Consider the following 21,565-nt stretch of genomic DNA (forward strand, 5'->3'; position numbering starts at 1 on the left):
TTAAGCTTACTTTTCCTTTAATTTTTACACTATTTTTATTGCATTGAGATTCCTCTTGTGTTGACAGAGTAGAAAATATATAGATACTGTTGACTGACTGATAAAGACCAATGTAATATTCATTCACAATATTACTAGTAGATCCCTGTAATAAACAGAAGTTATGGTTCAAAAAAATAGGGCAAGAAAAGAACTGCATAGAACAGACGGTCTATCCACTGCCCCCACAGCAATATTGATGCTGAACAGATGTTTGGTCTAACCTGTTTTTCAGTGCTTCCAATGATGAAAAGGCCATAATATCCCCATCAGGTCTGTTCCTCTGCTTCACTATCCTCGCTGTTAGAAAGTTCAGCTCATGTTTGACCCAAGACTTCCCTGTTTCAGAATAAGCTCGTTATTTTTTGCATATGAAAGTTGAAATAGATTATTCCTTCCCTTTAGCAACAACCTTTTATGCAGTTGAAGTCTGATATTGTACCCTGTCGTCATCTCTGTTAGAAGCAAAAGCAAATGCTCTTTCAGCCTTTTCTCATAGGTCGTGTTTTCCAAGACCTTGGGTTGGTCTCTCCTCTGTCAAATCTGCACACGGCTGAGGCCCTAACCTGTACTGGTTGTGGAAAGAGAAAAACTTTCTATTTCTTTTAGGTTATGCTCTTGTTTATACATCCCATTCTGATGCTTATTTTTTCCAGAAATAGCATGAGATTGTCTACTGATATTTAACTTGTGCTAAACTGTAATAACAGATATTTTTATATAGAACAGACATGTGACAACTTGTCCTCTATGTAGCACCTCGCAAATAATTATTCCCTCCTGAGTTCAGCATCTTTTATTTGTCCTTACTGAATCCAATCCTATTTTGTTTATTTTTTCCTCATAGTATTTCTCTAATTTTTCAAGATAATTGTGAGCCCAGTGACATCTGACCAAACAAAAACCCAAACTGCCATCAGCCGTTAGTCAGCATTGAATGGGGGCACTCCATTGTGAGCAACTGACTGTGATACAAGATTTTGGCTTTCCATCAATTCAGTCTAAAGTAATTCCGTCTGGAACATGTCTCTCACATAGTGTGTAACGTGGATGATGTTGCCATGTGGCCCAGTGTCAAAAGCCGTAAGAAAGTCAGTGTAAGAGACATCTAGAGCTCCTCCTCACATGTAAGACTGTCTATTCTAACACAAAATGAAATCAGATACTTGGTTAGAGACAAACAAGACAATGTTGCCTGCTACTCATTTCCTTGTATTCTTCCAAACGCTTATGCATCATTACTCATTCTAAAATTTCTCCATGTCATTTCCAATTACTACAGCTTTATGACAAGTCCTTCGCTGCTCCTTGCCCCCTCACTTTAAAGGTTTAATCTTCTTTGTAATCTCTTAATACCTAGTCCATTCCCCACAAAATCTGAGCTGCCTTAGCAGTCTGCATGAAATAAATGTTCCTACTTGCTCTACAAACCAGAGCTATCAAGGAGCGGAATGTTTCTGCCATAGCAGAAACCCGGGAGACACTCAGTGCAAAGCACTTTCCAGTCATGGAGAGGCATCAGAGAAAATCTCTGAACTAAAAGGAAAAAATATTCCGTAACTAACAACTATCTTTTGTCTTCCATCTACTTATAAATGTGCTATGAGTAAGTTCTGCGAGTGTTCCAGAGTTGTACGCACATATTAGTCTAATGGTTTTCAGAGCTGTCTTCAGAGGAGATAAATCACCTCCTGGAAATGTGTCTTTCCCTGTTGGTTATAGAAGGAGTCTAAACATACAGCATTTAGCAAATAGCTAAATTTCATAGACTACATGTCAATACAATTTAAAAAAAGGGAATTTCCCAGTACTAGAGCTGGGAATAGATCAGTGCCTCTGAATTCCTTGCTCTGGCTGTTCTGCATCTTTTATTGTTACCTTTATATATTGTATTCCAAAGGTAATCTTTAACTTGCAGCTGAAATCTAGCAATGCCAGCTTTTGCTGCCTCTTTGCATGGAAAATTATTTCTTTTCCTTGAGATTCTGAGAATTCTCAGAATATGAGTGTTTCTGAATTTAATGCAATATTTCGATTTCATTTTTTAAAGCCATTTTAAATTCCAGCCCCTACTTCAAGTAAAATACTACGTGCCAAATTACCAGGGATTGTTTAGAATACTGCTCTCACAGTTAAGAGTTTGAGGTGGTATATATCGCTTTAGACTAGAAAAGATCAATGTGTTTCCAGCTTTTTGAAGTATTTTCTGTGTTGCTAATTATACAATATATGTATTATAGAATATATTTATAGTTTTTTCTTTGGCCAGTGTAGAACAAGGTTATCGGAGAGAAACTTCAAAGGAAAGATGAAGGGTACTATTCTCCCCTTTCTTTTTCTTTTTATTTTTTCTTGCAGCATTTTGTTTCCTGGGCTCAGGGACAAAATTTCGCAGAATATTTGCATAACCTCTCAGCATTTTCAGATCTCATGTTTAAAGGAAACTGTAATAATATAATTACTTATAAGAAGTGAATCCATTGGCAAATAATCATAATTCATCTGTAGAATATTCTAAATATGTAGAATATGAAGCAACCCAGATGGAAAGATTCATTCATATGCTTTACATCTGTTCAAAATCAGTGTCAGTGGAGCTTTCTCCACTGGTGGCTGGTCCTTGTGTGCGAGAACCTGAGATTTACCCAGGAACTGCAGCATATCCAACTGTCTTCTTGGCAGAAAGATGGCATGTTCCTCCTTCAACAGCATAGCAATAAAATGATATTGATAGTGGAGTCTCCTCCCCTTGAAGGTACATAGAATCATAGAACAGTTTGGGTTGGAAAGAACCTTAAAAATCACCCAGTTCCAACCCGCCTGCCATGAGCAGGGACATCCCACTGGCTCAGGCTGCCCAAGGCCCATCCAACCTGGTCTTGAACACCTCCAGGGATGGGGCAGCCACAGCTTCCCTGGGCAACCTGGGCCAGGGCCTCACCACTCTCATCGTGAAGAAATTCTTCCTAATGACCAGTCTAAATCTGCCCCTCTCCAGTTTATAGCCATTCCCCCTCATCCTATCCCTACAAGCCTTTCTGAACAGTCTCTCTCCAGCTTTCTTTAGCCCCTTCAGGTACTGGAAGGTCACTATAAGATCTCCTTGGAGCCTTCTCTTCTCCAGGCTGAACAACCCCAACTCTCTCAGCCTGTCCTCCTATGGAAGGTGCCCCAGCCCTCCAATCATCCTTGTAGCCTCCTCTGGACCCGTTCCAACAGCTCCATCTCCTTCTTACATTGAGGATTCCAGAATTGGACACAATATTCCAGATGAGGTCTCACAAGAGACCTTTTTATATTTATAATTTGTGAGGAGGAGAGGAAGAGGCTAGACCTCACCAGGAAGAGGAACTACGGAACTGTGATGTGAAAACAAGCATCTGAGGACAGACCCTGCATGTGCTTGGGACCGCTGGGGATGGGAACAAACAATACTTCTCCACTGCTGCTGTAATGGCTCAGAACCCATTTGGTTTGTTTTAGTATAGAGCTGAATCAACTGAAGAAACTTAGGGCGGATATTATAGAGATGCCTTCAATCTTAGTTTAAAACTTGTCCACGTTAGCAAATTCTTGACTCAACATAATAAACTTTGGTAAAATACTATTTGAATTTATTTAAAATCCATTCAAGAACCTGAAAGCTGGAAATTTTCTTCAGAATACATGACTTGAAAAACAAGTCTTTAGTGTCGTCTCAGAAAAGAAAGAAAAAGGTAAAAAATTCAGATTCATTTAAGGTTAATCGTATCTCTTTTGAGATTATAAAGCAGGTTCTGAGAAACCATCTTGCCTGAGGCTGCTGACTTCAGTTTTGTCTCATCATTAATCTTTCTTACACTGTGTGTCATATTCAGTTGCAGTAAGACAATTAAACTAAGAAAAATGAAAGGTAGATATTATCCTCTCCACTTTATGCCATTGCCAAAGTTTTTCTAAAACCTAAAACACTGCACGATTTGTAGGACACGGAAAACATAGCTCCTTTTCCTGAAAATAAATTCATTGATAATAAGTGCCCGAAAACAACTGGATCTTCCTGAATCTTTCTGAGTGATAGTGGTAAAAATTAGGTGTTATTATTTTAACAACACGCCCTGTCATGAAATTAATTGTGTCAGGTGTAATGCTAAGTTTAACAACAAGACAAGAATCAAATGTTGCTTGGTCTGTTTCTCATGCCTTTTTTTTTTTTTGACTTTTTTCATTATAATGAAAGTTGCTGACAAGCTTATTATAAAATAAAATGACGATGCAATGCTACCCAGGTAAATTAACGTTGCCAATAGAAACAAGTGTAACTAGAGGGTTTTTTTAGTTTTCTAAATTGCAGTATTTCTAAAATTTTGTTTATGGACCTTCTCCAGAGTTGCGAGTTTGGGCTTTTTGGGAAGTTTTGAGGGGTTTGGTTTCATGGCTCTCATGATACGAAAATTAACATTGAATTTCATATTCATAATATACCCAGATAGCGAGACATGGTTTCTACAATGTTTAAGCAGTTCATTTTAAAGCAGATGTATTTCCATATCGAAGTTGAATTAAAAAAAAAATACAACCTTTTATTATGAGGTATTGTGTTAAAGTAAACACTAGAACGTATAATAGGTAGCTATGCTGAAATGTGGAAAGAGTTCTTTGTCATTTAGAAAAGATGACCTCAAATTAAATACTGCAGAACAGACTTGGCCTTCAAATAGAGTTATTTTTAGCATATTCTGAGAGGTCTTTTCCTACCATTTGAAACTGCTGATTTTTCAAGTCTGGGTCTATCCCAGAGAACAAAGCAGTACAGTGCTTTTTTTTTGACAGAGATTAGGTTGGTCAAAGTGAAATGGACCCAGGACAATCTGGCTGCTTGCCTGTTTGTATGTTAGGGCTTAGAATGAACTTGTAGCTCACGGATATGTGTCCTGGATCTAGAGATGGTAACTGAACTGTTTGATCTGTTCATTCATGCATTTTACAGTAATGTTCAGAAGAGTCGTAACTAGAATTTAGGTTATCATTAAACAGTTGTTATTTCTTCTAATAGTTGAATATTTAAAATCTAGAAAATCAAACAGTTTTGATGGTGAGCCGTATTGCATACTGGAGTGATTCCATTGACTCCAGTGAGTTACATCATGAAATGAATTTCCTCCTCTGGTTATAATCCACATGGGAAATGTTGAAAGCTCAAAACTGTGCTGAAAGAATGCTAAACCAACCGAGTGAAGCAATCAAATCTGGAAATGCCCGTGGGCAAAAGCCAATTCAGCCTTTAGTTCGTTCCCTTGTGCATAGAGATTTTAATTACATTACCATGAACTTTTCCCCATGAAATCCCTTCTCCTGTTTCATGGTCTTTTCTCTCTGAATTCAGTGCAATTCTTACCTCTACGAAAGCAAAGGGTATCTTGCAGTCCTTTCTGATAGAACTCTGTTGTTTATCTCTGAAAAACATTGACAACTTTCTTAAATCACCGCTTCAGAACTGTTGTTCAGTGAAGGACACACGAACTACACATCATTATGTTATTGCGTGGTACCTTGTGTTATTGGGTGTTGACCCATTCCTATAGTCTTGTTTTTTAAATAGTGGACATTCCTTTGTCCATTTGTCTCCTTGCTGGCTGTGGGAAGAGGCCAGTGAGTTAAGAAGGGAAGTTTTGTGACTTTATATATATTAGTTTTCATAAAGGCTTCTTCTCAAGAAAAGACACTCAACGAAAGCAATGGCTTGGACTGATGTAAACTTGTCAACCTGAACCCTGAAGCATAGTAGCTGCGTTCAAATGGCTTTGGACTACAGCTATTAAGCTTGAAATGGCTTATTAGCTCGGATCCAATGTGCCATGAATGTGCCTCTGATACTTTGTGATTGTAGTCACTGCGCGGAGTCAACAGGAGCCTCTGCAACACGCTCTCCTTTGCTCCTGTTTCTGGCATGCATAAACACGCATTGCTTCTTAAGCAATGTCACATGAATTGCCTGGAATTGATAAACATCCCTAATTTCCATTGCTTCCTTTAACAACCTGGCTAACTCATACTTTTCTTCATTGCATGGAGTACGGGATCCATGAAATGGAGCAGCCTGTTTCACGTTTTGAACTTTCGTGGTATGCAGCTTTAAAACAGTTCTTGTCTCCTCCCGTGTCCTTTGTGGTCCTTTACTGCAACAAAAACATATCAATTTTTAAATTAAAAAATTCTTTTGCATTTTCCCCTTCGAAGTTGTCTTTCGCAAGCTTATAGCAGTATCCATCTCAATCCTGAGCACAGTGATACGATAGGATAGAAGGGAAATCTGCACCTGCTGCGCTTCTCATTGACGTCACTCAAGAAAATTCAATAAGAGCAGGACTGTGGCTAAACGTTTTCAAGGATTTAATTAATTTTAACAGGGTCTCTTCAGATGTTGCCACAGGCTTGAAAAGATTTAACTAAACATAAAGTTTGAAGAGGCACTGAGCAGTAATGAGAGAGTAAAAGCAAAATAGCAGTGACTATTTTATTGTAGCGTAATGTTTTAACATCTATGATGACCGATGTTCTTCAAAATACTAAGAAAAACCTTCGTTTTCAAAGTAGACAGAGCAGTTGTCAGAGCACACTAGTTGCCTAAACTAAGATCCATGAGATCTAAAAAAATGTTTTTCAGTGGAAGCTGATTCCATCCATGTGTACATAATACAGCTGATCCCCAAAAAGGAGATTTTTCTCAAACAAAAGGAGTCAATATTTGTTGACCTGACATAAACTTTGAACATCCTACACAGTACTCAAGTGACAAAGTGATCCAGTTTGGCTTCAATGATTTAAAAGCCCTGAAAGCGCTGTAAAATTATTCTTTGAAATAACTTGGAAGTAGAATTAATATCAAACCACATTACTTGCAGTAGTGTAAAGTGTAGTTCTTCAGTTCTGTTTGAAGCCTGGTGACATTTGTAACAAATTTCTTTTGCTTTCACTTTCAGCCCTTCTTAAGGTTTTTAGTCCTCATATTGGAAATAAATTTACTTTTCACTTAGAAGGTCAGTTTGAAGATGGTTTGGCTTGATTGTTCGGTTGTGGGGGTTTTTTTAAATAACATTTAGTAACATTTTTTTCTCCTTCTTTGTATGTCTTCTGGGGTGCAGAAATGCTACATTCCTCTCAGCTTAATCAGTCTGTTTGCATACAAGTTTTGGAGATTACAAAATATATGTATAAACTGTGCCAAATCTCTTCTAACTTTTCCTTCTGGAAAGTCATTACCTGTTAGCAAACTCCTGGGATTGCCTTATGGAAATGCTTCATTGCCTGTACTTGTAATTTTTTTTTTTTCCTCCCTTTTAAGTACTTAAGTAGATGTTTGGTGGTTTTTTCCCCACTAGCTCTTGCAAATCTAATGTACTTAAAAGACTCGGCTTATTTAGAATAACAGGAATTGTCCTAATATTTAGTAAGTCACTGAGCCAGCTTTGTCATATAAAGCTTAACTTGGTACTTTACATGACAGTGTATAAACATAGCTATTTAGTCTCTCTGAAACCAGGCCAAGCATCAAAGACTTGAAAGACTGCTTAATAATAAGTACTCAGTTTTATCAGATAAAAGGAAAAAAAAAAGACAGGAGAATGAATAGGAAAAAATACTGTGGCTTGGGCAGCAGAAGATAATAAATGATATATGAAAAACAGATCAAGCTGAGCACAAACTTGAAAGCAATCTGATGTGAGTTGGAGGAAAGGAAGTTGATACTGAGGTGAAAATGAGAGAAAATTATCTTTTATTTAGAAACACCTGCTCATTCAAGGGCTTATGTTTATATAAATTTCAAGGAAAAAGCGAAGTCACTGAAAAAAATAAGGAAAGTGTGAGAGAAGAGGCATTCCCAGAACAAGAGAGAGAATGAGGTAAACTGAAAGAATCTGACAACATGAAAAAAGCAGTTTCTGAAAGGCATGTCATAGTGTTTGACATGAATAGTGGCATAAAGTGGAACAGTTGAATTTCACAGGATTTCTTGCCTTTCTTATGCTGAAAGCAGCTTTAGAAAGGGACTGCAGTAAAACTGGGAAGATATATTGTTTTGGAGTTCACTTTTTGGGAAACGGATTCTTTTTCTTTAAAGTTTTACTTTATTTTTTTAGTTTAGTATTATTAAACCTCCTTAAGGTTTGAGTCTCCTCACTCTTCCAGTGCCTACATCCATCAATTTGTTTTCACGAATGTCTCACCATTACCGAAACAGGTTGGGTTTTATTTAGCATATTTTTACTTCATCTATTGAATGGTTTTCTGGTCTGGAAAATTTGATAGCTTGATATTTCTGAGAGGCACAGATAGACATCACCATAGCATAATGTGTATTATGTCATTGCTTCTCCTGAGTTATGGAATGAGTATGTTCCATCCTAATGCAGAATAAATTTAAGATTTAACTGTTCGTATGTGAAGAGAGTTTTATGGAATACACAGGTCGGATTCAATTAGACTCTCAAAACTCTAGAAGCTATTTGCTGTCAGGTATTGAAACTCTGCCTACAAATAACAATATTTCAGGAGTTAAATAAGTATAAATAGCCCATGGCTGTCTGTGATAGCCGCCTCCTTAATTTGGAAACTGCGTTGTTTCTGTGTGGTCTTTTTCAGACAGATAGGAAAGAGTTATACTTGCCTTTTGAGCGGCAGAGTAGAAATCAGCTCTGACTCAAAGCTTTAGGTTATTAACTCAATAATAGTACTGTACTAACCACGGCTCCACGAATCCTGGATGTCTGCAGGTTTTAGTGCCGGCAGGACTGGAATAAATTTACGCACACTTAAAAGAAAGAAAAAGATTTAGAATTAAAACTTTGTAGAAGGATTTAAAATGTAAGTTGTTGATTATTCGATGATCAACCATACATCATTTTAAAAGTGCTCCTGAGCTGAAAAATGTCTGTAGACGTGCTAAGTACGTTAGGAAATCAGTGACTTCATCTCTTTCATGACTAAGCCAGCTGCCCAAATGGAAATCACTGGGGAAAGTATGAATATTGTTTGTACTGATGTTTCTGAGAAACATTCATTTCTGTGTGTGACTTTTTTTTACGTGTGTACACACTGAACTTGAGCTGGATTCAAACTGGATTCAGATGTCGTGCAGAGGGACCTGGACAAGCTGGAGAAATGGGGCTGTGTGAAATTCATGAGGTGCAACGAGGCCAAATGCAAGGTCCTACACCTGGGTGGGGGCAATCCACAGTTTCAGTAGAGGATGGGAGATGATGTGATTGGGAGCTGCCCTGCAGAGAAGGAGTTGGGGTGCTGGGGATGAGAAGCTCGACATGAGCCGGCAATGTGCACCCGCAGCCCAGAAGTCCAACGGTGTCCTGGGCTGCATCCAAAGCAGCGTGGCCAGCAGGGCGAGGGAGGGGATTCTGCCCCTCTGTTCTTCTCTTGGGAGACGTCATTTGAAGTAGTGTGTCCGGTTCTGGAATCCTTAATGTAAGGAAGAGATGGAGCTGTTGGAATTAGTCCAGAGAAAGCAACAAAGATGATCAGAGGGCTGGAGCACCTCCCATATAAGGACAGGCTGAGAGAGTTGGGGTTGTTCAGCCTGGAGAAGAGAAGGCTCCAGGAGACCTTATAGGGACCTTCCAGTATCTGAAGGAGCTACAGGAAAGCTGGGGATGGACTTTTTACAAAGGCTTGTGGTGATAGCACGAGGGGCAATGGGTATAAACTGTAGAGGGACAGATTTAGACTAGACATAAGGAGGAATTTCTTCACCGTGAGAGTTGCCCAGGGAAGCTGTGGCTGCCCCATCCCTGGAGGTGTTCAAGGCCAGGTTGGATGGGCCTTGGGCAGCCTGAGCCAGTGGGAGGTGTCCCTGCCCATGGCAGGGGCATTGGAACTGGGTCTAAGGTCCCTTCCAACCTAAACTATTCTGTGATTCTATTCTATGATTATAACCGTAGCGCCCTCAGTTACAGTGTGCCTGTAGCTATGGTATGCTTTCCTTAAAGCCTTGGGATAATCGCATGTGGGAGGACAGCGTGCCTGTGGTAGCCCTCTGGGAAATCCTGTCTCAATACCAGGCAGTAAGGCTGTGGTGAACTGCAGGGGATTCTAAATCACAGTGCACTTCACGCTGGTGATAGGTGTCCTCCATCTCTGCTATCAAAGTGCTAGTGAATGCTGCCGAAATAAAGTCTCTGCACTGGAGCAGGATGGGTTCCACTGGAGCTGTCGGCACAGCATCCATCGCTGCAGGAAAGCGGGGCTGGGATTTCAGCTGTTTTAAGTTTCCCAATGAGAGCTGCTTTGGAAAGCATTATAATGTTCTGATCTTGACTGTGTGCGGCTGGAGGTTCTACAACACATTTAAAGATGTTATTTAAAAACCCTGTAATGAGTTTGGATAAACCAGTCCTGAGGCCATGATTATACTAGGAAGCAGGAAGCAGGCAGCTTGCTTCAAATCAGCAAAAGGAGAAAATGGATTAATGATGGCTTTCGAGATTTAAAAAAAAACTGAGTTTGAGGTATTTTGGTTTTAGTGGGTGGTTGTTTTTCTTTAGTTCTTTTAAACTGAGAAAGGGTAAAGGAGTGGGGAAGACAGAAGTTCTGGAGGAAGAGCAGCAGATCAAGATCCACATAAGCTGGCCAGGATCAGCAGATCCAGGTTTTTGTACTGTGACGTATGTTACCCACTATGGACCTACTAAAGTATCTCAGTGAAGCCAAACTAGACCTAGAGGTTATGTTTACAATCAACTGTGTCCAATATCCCAAATATTTCTTATATAATCTAATCTCCTTATAATTTTTATAATGTAATATGAACTTTTATTCTGTATAGAGGTGACATTTTCACCCTAAAGCCCTAAAAGATGTAACTTCAGGAATACAGAAATGAAATTATTCTAAGGAAACTGGGGACAATGCATTTAATTAATGTTTGCTCTCCAAGGGAAGGGAATGACAAAAAGTTAGTTGTACCCTAAAATAATTTTTTGCTTTAATAGAGTCATAGAATCATAGAATAGTTAAGGTTGGATGGGACCTTAGAGATCATCCAGTTCCAACCCCCCTGCCATGGGCAGGGACATCCCACTGGCTCAGGCTGCCCAAGGCCCATCCAACCTGGCCTGGAACACCTCCAGGGATGGGGCAGCCACAGCTTCCCTGGGCAACCTGGGCCAGGGCCTCACGGCTTAATAGATACTTTAGTAAATATGGAAGTGTATTTTCGTTCTTTATCATGTTGTTTTGGATAGACTCTTTTAAGGATAATGTGCATTTGGTAGTATTACCAGCTCTTGTGATTATCACAGCTACTATGTAAGGATAAATTTGCATCTGGAATAACAGGATTTTAGGTCTCCCACTAGTTTCTTCTGCTGAAGCATATTGTATAGCAGGGGAAAGGCTGCATTGCATAAATGTGCCTTCTGTGTGAGCTTGTGCAAGTGATTTCTGTAAGGTACCTAGGTGTATGGTTGGGGAAGGTTATGATGCTACAGCAGGCTGCAGAGAGCCGCATGCAGCAGTCTCCCAGACACTGATAAGCTCCTGAGACTGGTAGTCTGGCTGGTTGTACAAGAACTGATAAGCTTGGGGCACCAAAAGTTGGCCGCATCTGGCCATCTGCTCACACTGGCATCAACAGGCAGCTGTGTAAATGGGACCACATTCAAACGGGTGCTGCTGCTACCTGCATGTATGGATATACATGTGTTTAGGCACATATACACTTGATAAAATCAAGAACATTTTGAGGGACTTTCTTAACACCCACCTAAGAGACCCTGCGTTCTGTTATGACGCTGTGCCTCTTCACGAACAGCTGGGGATTGGCCTCCCAGCCATGCACTCGTGGGTAACTGGGGGGGAGTGTGCAAGCATAAGAGAGATGTTCCTAAGCAGTGTTAATGGTTGTCAGCTATTAGTAATAACAGATGTCATCCAGAGGGACCTGGACAAGCTGGAGAAGTGGATCTGTGTGAACTTCATGAGGCTCAACAAGGCCAAGTGCAAGATCCTACACCTGGGTTGGGGCAATCCACAGTTTTAGTACAGGATGGGGATGATGTGATTGAGAGCAGCCCTGTAGAGAAGGACTTGGAGGGGCTGATTGATGAGAAGCTCAACATGAGCCGGCAATGTGTACTCACAGCCCAGAAGGCCAACGGTGTCCTGGGCTGCATCCAAAGCAGCGTGGCCAGCAGGGCGAGGAAGGGGATTCTGCCCCTCTATTCCTCCCTTGTGAGACCTCATCTGTAGTATTGTGTCCAGTTCTGGAATACTCAACATAAGAAGGATATGAAACTGTTGGAACGGGTCCAGAGGAGGCTACAAGGATGATCAGAGGGATGGAGAACCTCCGATATGGCAGGCTGAGAGAGTTGGGGTTGTTCAGCCTGGAGAAGAGAAGGCTCCCAGGAGACCTTATAGGGACCTTCCAGTACCTGAAGGGGCTCCAGGAAAGCTGGAGAGGGACTTTTTTACAAAGCCTTGTACTGATAGGACAAGGAGCAATGGCTACAAACTGGAGAGAGGCAGATTTAGACTGGACATAAGGAAGAATTTCTTCACCATGACAGTGGTGAGGCCCTGGCCCAGGTTGCCCAGGGAAGCTGTGGCTGCCCCATCCCTGGAGGTGTCCAAGGCCAGGTTGGATGGGCCTTGGGCAGCCTGAGCCAGTGGGAGGTGTCCCTGCCCATGGCAGGGGCGGTGGAAGTGGATGGGCTTTAATGTCCCTTCCAACCCAAACGATTCTATGATTCTATGATTCTATAATAAGTACGCTTATTAATAAAAACTCTCTTAATCAATTTTTATTTATTTTTTTTGTGATCTGTCTCCTTTAATTTAATTAGTCCCCTCATCAGGCAAAATTAATTTCTTCCTCTTGTCCTATCAACACTGCAACTCCATGCAGATTTGTTTCAACTATTAGTATTCTCTCATAGGATTACAGAATGAGTGAGCTTGAAAGGGACCTATGGAGGTCATCTAGTCCACGCCCCCGTGCTCCAGCAGGGCCACCCAGAGCAAGGTGCTCCAGGATGGTGTCCAAATGAGTCTTTTGAACATCTCCAGAAGAGGACACTCCACAGTCTCACTGCTTAGTCACTCCTAGTTTTAAAAAAAAGTGTTTCCTTGTGTGCAGATGAACCCTCTTGTTTTTCAGTTTGTGCCTATTGTCCAAGTTCTTGCTGGAATAACATTAAATTGGAATGAAAAATATAAGGCTGCAAACTTTATCCTGAATATCCTATGTTTTTAAGACGGCAGAGAAAATGACCAGTGAGTTTTTGCACTGGAGGCTGACGAGACAAAGTTTATTTTTATCTAGGACTTATAGTAACTAACATTTCAGGGATCTGAGGCTATCAGATTTAATAATTGCAAAACAGTTAATATTTCATGCCTAAATCTTTCCTATATTATTCTTGTGCCTGTCTCGGATCCACATCCAGATATGCCGATTACTTTCCTTAAAGATGCTCTTGTAGTGAAATTCGTCTCCAAATACCTTCACTATAGGTTGTGTCAGTAGCTGTTTAGGCTCCCACTATAGTCTTTAGAGATCTCACCAATGGAAAGAGCTGTTCTAACTCTTCATGTGACCAAGTATAATTTCTCCATTTTGAAGTAATTAATTGACTCAATTGCAACTACTTCTACATCAGAGCTAATTGAAGCTCCAACACCTTGCTTACATGTAGACATCTCTGCTGAAGAAACGTAAATTTGAATCCCACTCTTCATGATCCCACTGAAAAGAATGCTGGCAAAATGAAACCCTGATATCGAGATATCCCAATAGAATGCATTTTTTTATCAATAGATTGCTGATATCAGGTTGAAACAGAGGAATGAATACATTTTGTAATTCCATAATTTTAAGTCTTCAAAATTGCTTTATTTTTCTGCTTTATTTTTTTTTTAATGTTTATCTCTAAGAATAAAAACAAGTTCCAGCAACCAGTGCAACTGAGAAGTGGGTTTGTAAGATGCTGATTATACTCTTATGAACTCCTGAGTGCGGCCTTTATGATAAATCTTTTTTTCTTCTCATAGGGGAAGTTCTCACAGAAAAGGCTTACATTCCCATTAAAATGATAATTGTGTGGTTAACAGAATTGGTGCCAAATGAATGCAATAATATATCAATGAAATTAAGAAGGATCCTGAAAACAGTAGGTTAGGGGCACAGTGGCAGGATAATGACAAGTAGCGCTGACCCAAGTCTAGGCAACAGGACTGTAAGAGTTGCCTCTACTGCAAAACCAGCTTTGTGGTGACTAATTCACATCATTTCTGAAGCTGAAGGAAACCTTCCCCCTCTAGAGGCTAATGCAAAGAACTGCTTACCCACTTCTAGTCTAGCCTTTGGCTTAGTTTTGGCTAATATCAAATTAATTATATCCCAGCTTTGAGTGCAGACAGACTCACGATCCAAATCCAGTCCTAGGAGTTCTATGCCAGTAGTCCTCACTGACTGTCAAAGCTATAACTGTAACTTCTGGCTTATGCAAACCATCTTAGCTCTTCAACCCTCTTTACTTTCTTCTTTGTGAACAGTCTTTTCATTTCTTTCCCTTCAAATTCCCAATTTTATGATGGACCGGACCTCACTCCTCTCTTCTTTTTTTAAAAAAGACATGAGCTTTGCAGAGTCTTGTGGATATCCACAAATGGCTTTTGGCATCTGCTGCCCAGTTATGGACCTTTAGTGAAATGAGATTTACTATAACTGTGGAAGTTTCGTAGAATCATAGAATAGTTTGGGTTGGAAGGGACCTTAAAGCTCACCCAGTTCCAACTCGCCTGGCATGGGCAGGGACACCTCCCACTGGCTCAGGCTGCCCAAGGCCCATCCAACCTGGCCTGGAACACCTCCAGGGATGGGGCAGCCACAGCTTCCCTGGGCAACTTGTTCTAGTGCCTCACTGCCCTCATGGTGAAGAAATTCTTCCTTATCTCTGCCCCTCTCCAGTTTGTAGCCATTGCTCCTTGTCTTATCAGTACAAGGCTTTGTAAAAAGTCCCTCTCCAGCTTTCCTGGAGCCCCTTCAGGTACTGGAAGGTCGCTATAAGGTCTCCTTGGAGCCTTCTCTTCTCGAGGCTGAACGAGCCCAACTCTCTCAGCCTGTCGTCATATGGGAGGTACTCCAGACCTCTGATCATCGTTGTAGCCTTCCTCTGGAGCCATTCCAACATCTCCCTATCCTGCTTACATTGAGGATTCCAGAACTGGACACAGTACTCTAGATGAGGTCTCAAAGCTTAGCAAAGCAGAGACAATAATTTCCTACTGGCAATATCTATTAAACATTTAGTAGCAGGAAGAAATCTTGTATTTTCAAAAGAGCATTTATTTCCATTCATTTAGCTTCTCCTAACCTTTCAAAGCAGGTATCAGCTCCCAGAGATGGTTTGGCATTTCATCATCTCGCTGACAATGCCGGGGAGAGCCTTTAATGTTAAATGACTTAAATTTGCTCTGCACCTTCAATATGTTTTCCTACGCACTGTAAAAATCATCCCTTCCATTCCTTTGGCACCGGGACTCTGCCAATGCGTGTCTGTGACATCTATACCATGCTTTGATGGTCTTCTGCAAGCACAGCTCTAGGAGAACAGTGCGACTGGATGTCAGAGGTCGCGTACTGGATTGTGCAATGTACACTGTTTTTGAAACAGGAGGAACAGGGCCCTGGAGGCAAGATATAGACAGGACTCCATATTTGCTAATCAGCGCTAGGAAAAAACAATTAGCTTATTGGCATGAAAAGCTTGTACTATCTCCAAGGTCTGTTTTGCACTGAGCTAATGAAATGAAGTGGCTTACGGAAGATACTGTCTCCTGAGAAGTACATCCTCTTTCCCTTTTTGAAAATAATGCTATGCAGTATAAATGAAAGTCAGCTTTATCACCAAATTACTGTTTTTAATGCTTAAATCAATGACTTATAGGATGAATCAGGTATGGATTGCATGGAGATAACTCATTGCTAATTGCTACTGTGAACATCCGAGCTATTTAGCCTTAAAAAGGGGATGGAAATGTCCTGCACTTCTATGTACTTCGCTTTCATCTCATATTCCTGATCTTTGCTTAGAAAGTAAACTAAAGAAAGAAAATAAAAGTAAGAGGTTTTAAATCAGGGCAATTCATTAAATAAATGGAATGGAAGAAAATTAGATTTCACCTGACCAGGCTTACTTAATTGAAAATCAGGCCAAGAAACTGTGAAGTCTTCCGAAGAATAACAAGAAACACTGTTTTTTTCTTCAGCCCTTGGAGTACATAGAAGAGTGGAAAAAATCTTATGGCAGAGACTGAATAACCCAGTTGTTTCAGCCACAGCAAAGATTTTGTTCTATTATAACCGCAGTAATTGCATGCATTGAAGTCTAGCAGGGAAATGCTGCACACTGTATTTATCTTTATATGTGAAACTTTACATTGCCTGCCTATGCGGTGTCAGCTCATATCATTCTTTGTGAAATGTAATGATGGAATCAGGGCATGTGGATCATGATTTGTGGGTTCAATATACCATAAACTCTTCTGGTTTCAGCTAGCAAAGTAGGTCTGATTTTATTTAGCAGTTCACACAGGACACGTGCTCGGGTGACAAACTGCCTAGTTTTCAGTTACTGTAGGTCGACTTGTAGGAAAATAAACACATCTACAATTTACACCATTAGCTTAATGCAGAGTATTACAAAGTAGTGCTGCTTTATGCTGGGGCAAGTGCCTAATTTGTATTACGTTCACTGCATTATTTTCAGAGTTTTTACAGTGATTTTTGCTGCAAGTCACAGTATGAACGTGCACTTTACAGAACCAAGTCCCCCTTTTGTGGTTTTGATTGTTGATTTTTTCCATTTCAAATCCCATTTCTGACTAGGTTGTTTCACTGCTATGGGAAGAAGCCTTTTTTCCCCGTTTCTCCTGTTTTTTTAAGTGGATTTTAAGGTTTTGTATCAGAAAACTTGCATCAATGAAACGACATAGAATACATGTTTTCAAACATGTTATTGCTGTGACAGGATGTGCAAATGCACAGTAAGAACAGTTTGGGCAATTCAAGTATTACACCGTTTTGAAGGATGATCCAGATTTGCATGGTGGCTGCATCCAGTCTCTGCTTTCAGAGAGCAGTCACCGCATACCTAGATACTCCTTTTATGCATAGTCTGGTTTTGGTAGCGTTTTTATGGGATCCTAAAGGGCAACAACATTCCTTGGTCTCTCAGGCTCTGTAAGGAAGAATGCTGAGATTAGTTTTTCTGTCTGCTGTAGTTTATGATAAAGTTCAGTATGATAAAACTTGAGACATTAAGTGCTGGAAGCATTAGATCATGCATTGTGTTCACTATCTTGGATTGCAGAAAGTAATTCTCTCTAGTACATTTATCACATTTGGGATTGGTTTTTTCACCTGTTCACTTGCAACATCAAACACGTTCTCAGTCCTCAGGAAACTTATCTCATGTAAACAGTTATTAAAGCCAAGTGTAGTTTTCTCCTGTCTTCCAGTATGAGAAATTGTATATCCAGGAGATCACTGGTAAATATTTCCCCAATATTTTTTAGAATCAGTTACTGTATTACAAGAAGTTCAGGATTTCTGTAGCCTAAACCATTAACCTAGAATCTTGTATCTGTTGATGACTACAATCGGGAGACAATATCTTCTTTTAAGATGAAGTAGTTTAAAAATGGTACTAGAATTTGCTAATAAAGTGCGTAGTTTGCCCAACTACCTTTATCCAGGCACTGCTAATAATTATGTTCAGTTCCTATAAATGCCAAGGGACCTCGTGTGCACACATATTAAGGTGAACTGGTTAGCCACAATCTACCTGTTGTGCTTTTCCAAGAAAACATAGCTACTGCATCTCTCTGCCATCCCACTTGTGAGAAAGCGGGAAAGACAGTTTGAGGGTCGCACACGCTCGGTGAGCTGATTGGAAGTTGGTGGGCTGCTCCTAGCATCGGGGCTTGTTTTCTAAATGTGCTCACATCGCCGTCTTGCATGAGAGAACACTACCGATGAAGGATTTTTTTTGGACATGTATGTCTAAGAATTAACCTTACACCTTGGGATTGCAATCGCGATCGTAGCTGATATTTCGACCATGCTTTATCAGAGCTACCTACCCCTTTCATTCTGAGTATAGATTTACAAGGGAATCTCTGAGTTACTGAATACTTCCCAGTTAAAAACATGGAATTTCCAGAGGCAGGACAAAGATGAAATTCTGAATTATGGGCCCAGTGCAAGTTGACGAGAGGTCATTCAGTGCGACCAGTGCACTTTTCTACTCTTTCTGCAAATGGGAGTTGACCAAAGAAACGTTAAATTCGTGCTTTCTGATGTCAACATACTTCCAGCTCTCTTCTCTTTTTTAAAACAGCTAAGTTGAATGAACATGGAGATAAAAATTGCATCTGTTATTTGTTATGATCAAGAAAGAAAATCTTTTATTCAAAATGGTATAATCTAAAAAGCATTCTGACGATTTCTAATTTATTGTTCTTATGTGCAAACTCAGAACAAATGCTTATACAGACAGAAGCTTTTGAAAGCAGAAGGTTATTAAAAAATACTGTAAAATTCCTATTTCATTGTGATATGTGTGTCTTAAGCAGTAGAGTAAATTAGCTTCTCGTAGTGATCAAGACTTTCATCTTTAGGTCCTATTTTACATCTATACAAAACTATGGAGAGAAAAAAGTCCATGATATACTGCTATGTGTTCTATTTTTGCTTTCATATATATGTAATTAAGATTTGATATTTGTGATACTGTGAAATTTAGTGCCAGGTTTGATTTTTATTTTGGTTTTTAATAATATTAAATCAGTGTTAAAGATCATTTTTTCACTGTTTTAATTTCAGATTTGGATTCTCTAACAGGGCATGCATTTCCAGGTAAAGTGGACAGTTAGATTAGATTATGTTCATTTGTTTGTTTCATACTGTGTTTTCTTGGGGGAGGGGGAATAACATTTAATTGATGTGCTTCTGACAGCAGTTTGTTACATGTCAAAATTGTACTGTCATGTTTCCTTTAAATTTCAAAATGAAGAGGTAGCTATTACATGCACTAGTTTAAATAATATAATTGAAAATTGGCTTTAAATGTTAACTGCAGTATCTTTAATATTAAACAAATGAAGGGGGGAGAAGCATTAATCCAAATACCAAATTCCAATGAAACGATTTAAAGTTAATTGAAACCGCCATGTCATTCTGTAAGGAAGAAAAAAAAACACCTGGTAGCATATAAGAAAAGCTAAGATTCAAGCAACATAAAATTGAGTTTCCAGTTCTCTTACTAGAAATGTATAGGAAAGAGGTTTTGAACAGTACGTCCATCATTTTAATTAGTGAATCAGGAAATGATGAGAACAATATTATGTTAATTTTCTGAATTCTAGTGTATACATCCATTTTTTACACTGTGTGGAAATTAATTAAAAATCTTAGAATCTTACAACTATAATTACTTAACAACTCAAATATATTGAGTTGGGAGTTTTTTAGCAGAGCAGAGAATTTTATGCTCGGTGATCACAAGAACTTCTGTGTTACTTGGGAGAAAATTTTGGCACAGGAGGAATGTAAATGAGCACTCTTTGAGATAAGGTAAATCTTTGCTGCAAATGTGCAGATGCTTCCTGTACTCAAAATCTTCTTGAATAACTCGTCAAATGAACCGGTTGTGAAAATTAAGGCATAATATTGTATCCCAAAGAGATTTAGGCAAAAATTATGATGATATTTATCATTAGAACAAAGTTAGTCTTTATTATGTAATTGGCTTCTAATGTGTCTATTGCATAATATAATATTCCTCCTTCATTTTTTTGCTTGAGTATTCTTTAAAAATCACGGGGCAGTAGATTTATTTGAGATTTTCCAAGCATTCCTGCCTTGTGGGTAGTAGGTATACTCTTAAGAATCTCAGTAAAACAAATGATCAAAAAAAAAAAAAAAAAGATTCGAAGTTCATGACATCACATTTGGATGCGGTTTGGAGCAGACCTGGGTACAGCCTGTCGGAGCTGTTCATACACAAGTACAGCAGCAGAACGTGGGATATTTGTTTGAGAAGTTAGAAGGCCGTAAAGTGCAGATTTTGCCATTTTCATCACAGATAAGGAGACTCTGATTCTGAGTAGTCTAGTTTAATGTGTGGAAAAATACTCATGGAATAATCTACTGCTTAATATCTATCTTGTACATATGATCTTCACCACTGCTGTCAAATACGTTCATGTATCACCAAGACAGACTTCAGAATAGGCAGTATCAGTCTATCTTTCTTTTATTTCTCCTTTTTATAAATTGAATCTGCTTTTTTTTTTTCCTTTTGCATTAATATATTCTGTTACTAGACAGTTGTATCACATCATGTCCCATTCTTACTTTGAAATACGACAATCTTGACATAATGGTATTGACCAATAGTAACAACAGAGCTTTGTATTAATACGTATGCTTGAGAATTATGGCAAAGAGAAATCATGCTAATTCTGCATGGGAAACGTCTTGAATTGCAGGACAGGTGAATTATAAGCCTGTGTGTCATTCCAGGGGTAGCTGTGCACAACACCATCAAATGGACTATTATTTAACGCAGACAGAAATATCTTTGAATCTGATTCACTGTCAAAGAGATTGCAGGAGATTAGTATAGGTAGCTGAGAAGAATAAAGGCCCGGAAATGTGGACTTGACTTAAATAAATCTTTATTTGGAGATGCACGGTATGGACATACCACTGTGCAGCTCACAGAAATCACTCGAGAAACCATTTCTCATTTTATGCTTTATTTGACTGAGTTCAGACACACTCTTTTCACACAAACTCTGAAAGCATCAGAATGTCCTGTCTTACCTTCAGCTTTAATTGCATTTAATAATTAAGTCATGACAGTATTCTGCTAAAATAGTGCCTATTGTATAGTTACAGCTACATTAAGCACAAGTATCTAGTTCTGCTGGAAAACACAGAATGCTAAATCCATCCTGATACCGGTGTGTAAACACGATAATTCTAGTTAGGCTAAAGCATGTTAATTTTCTGGAGACACAAAAGATCAAGGTGTTACTTATGCTTCTTCAATAGCAATTAGTTAATTAGATGAGATATGCCCAGATGACCTTAGAGCATTAGCAGGTGATTTGGATCTCACACTGAACAAACAGAAAACAAGCTCAATTGAGATTTCTATTTATCTCACCTTGGGGAAAAAGCCCTTCCTTTGAGCCAATCCAACAAGGTTTATTAACGAGACCTCTAAGGGTATGGTGATCCAATAGTTTTTCATTCGACCCTTTGCCGGTGCTCTGCAGCAGCACAGCATGAAACGACTCCTTTCCAAAAGTCGTGGAGCTGCGGTAGTGCAATGCCGAGTGGGTGCTAATCCCAGGCCCTCAGCTGGGCACCACAGGTCCAAGCTGGTTCTGCGCTGACCTGATGACACAGTTCCCAGGTCAGAGGTGGTTTGCATCCAGATGCTTCAAATTCCACATGAGC

The 21,565-nt window shown here is 39.5% G+C and overlaps 1 protein-coding gene across 20 annotated transcripts in view; it reads left to right on the forward strand.

Annotated features, from left to right (window-relative positions):
• Nucleotides 1–21,565, forward strand: part of DLGAP2 (DLG associated protein 2) — a 508,423-nt gene that overhangs the window by 313,670 nt on the left and 173,188 nt on the right. For 11 of the 20 annotated variants that reach the window (XM_054063034.1, XM_054063036.1, XM_054063035.1 and 8 more), the window contains one exon: nucleotides 18,920–18,952. The exons of the other annotated variants lie outside the window; for them this stretch is intronic. In XM_054063034.1, the coding sequence (XP_053919009.1) occupies nucleotides 18,920–18,952 (33 nt within the window). The remainder of the gene's footprint in view (nucleotides 1–18,919; nucleotides 18,953–21,565) is intronic. 20 annotated transcript variants of the gene reach the window in all.

The sequence above is a fragment of the Cuculus canorus genome, chromosome 3, assembly GCF_017976375.1.
Source record: "Cuculus canorus isolate bCucCan1 chromosome 3, bCucCan1.pri, whole genome shotgun sequence".
Taxonomy (NCBI): Eukaryota; Metazoa; Chordata; class Aves; order Cuculiformes; family Cuculidae; genus Cuculus; species Cuculus canorus.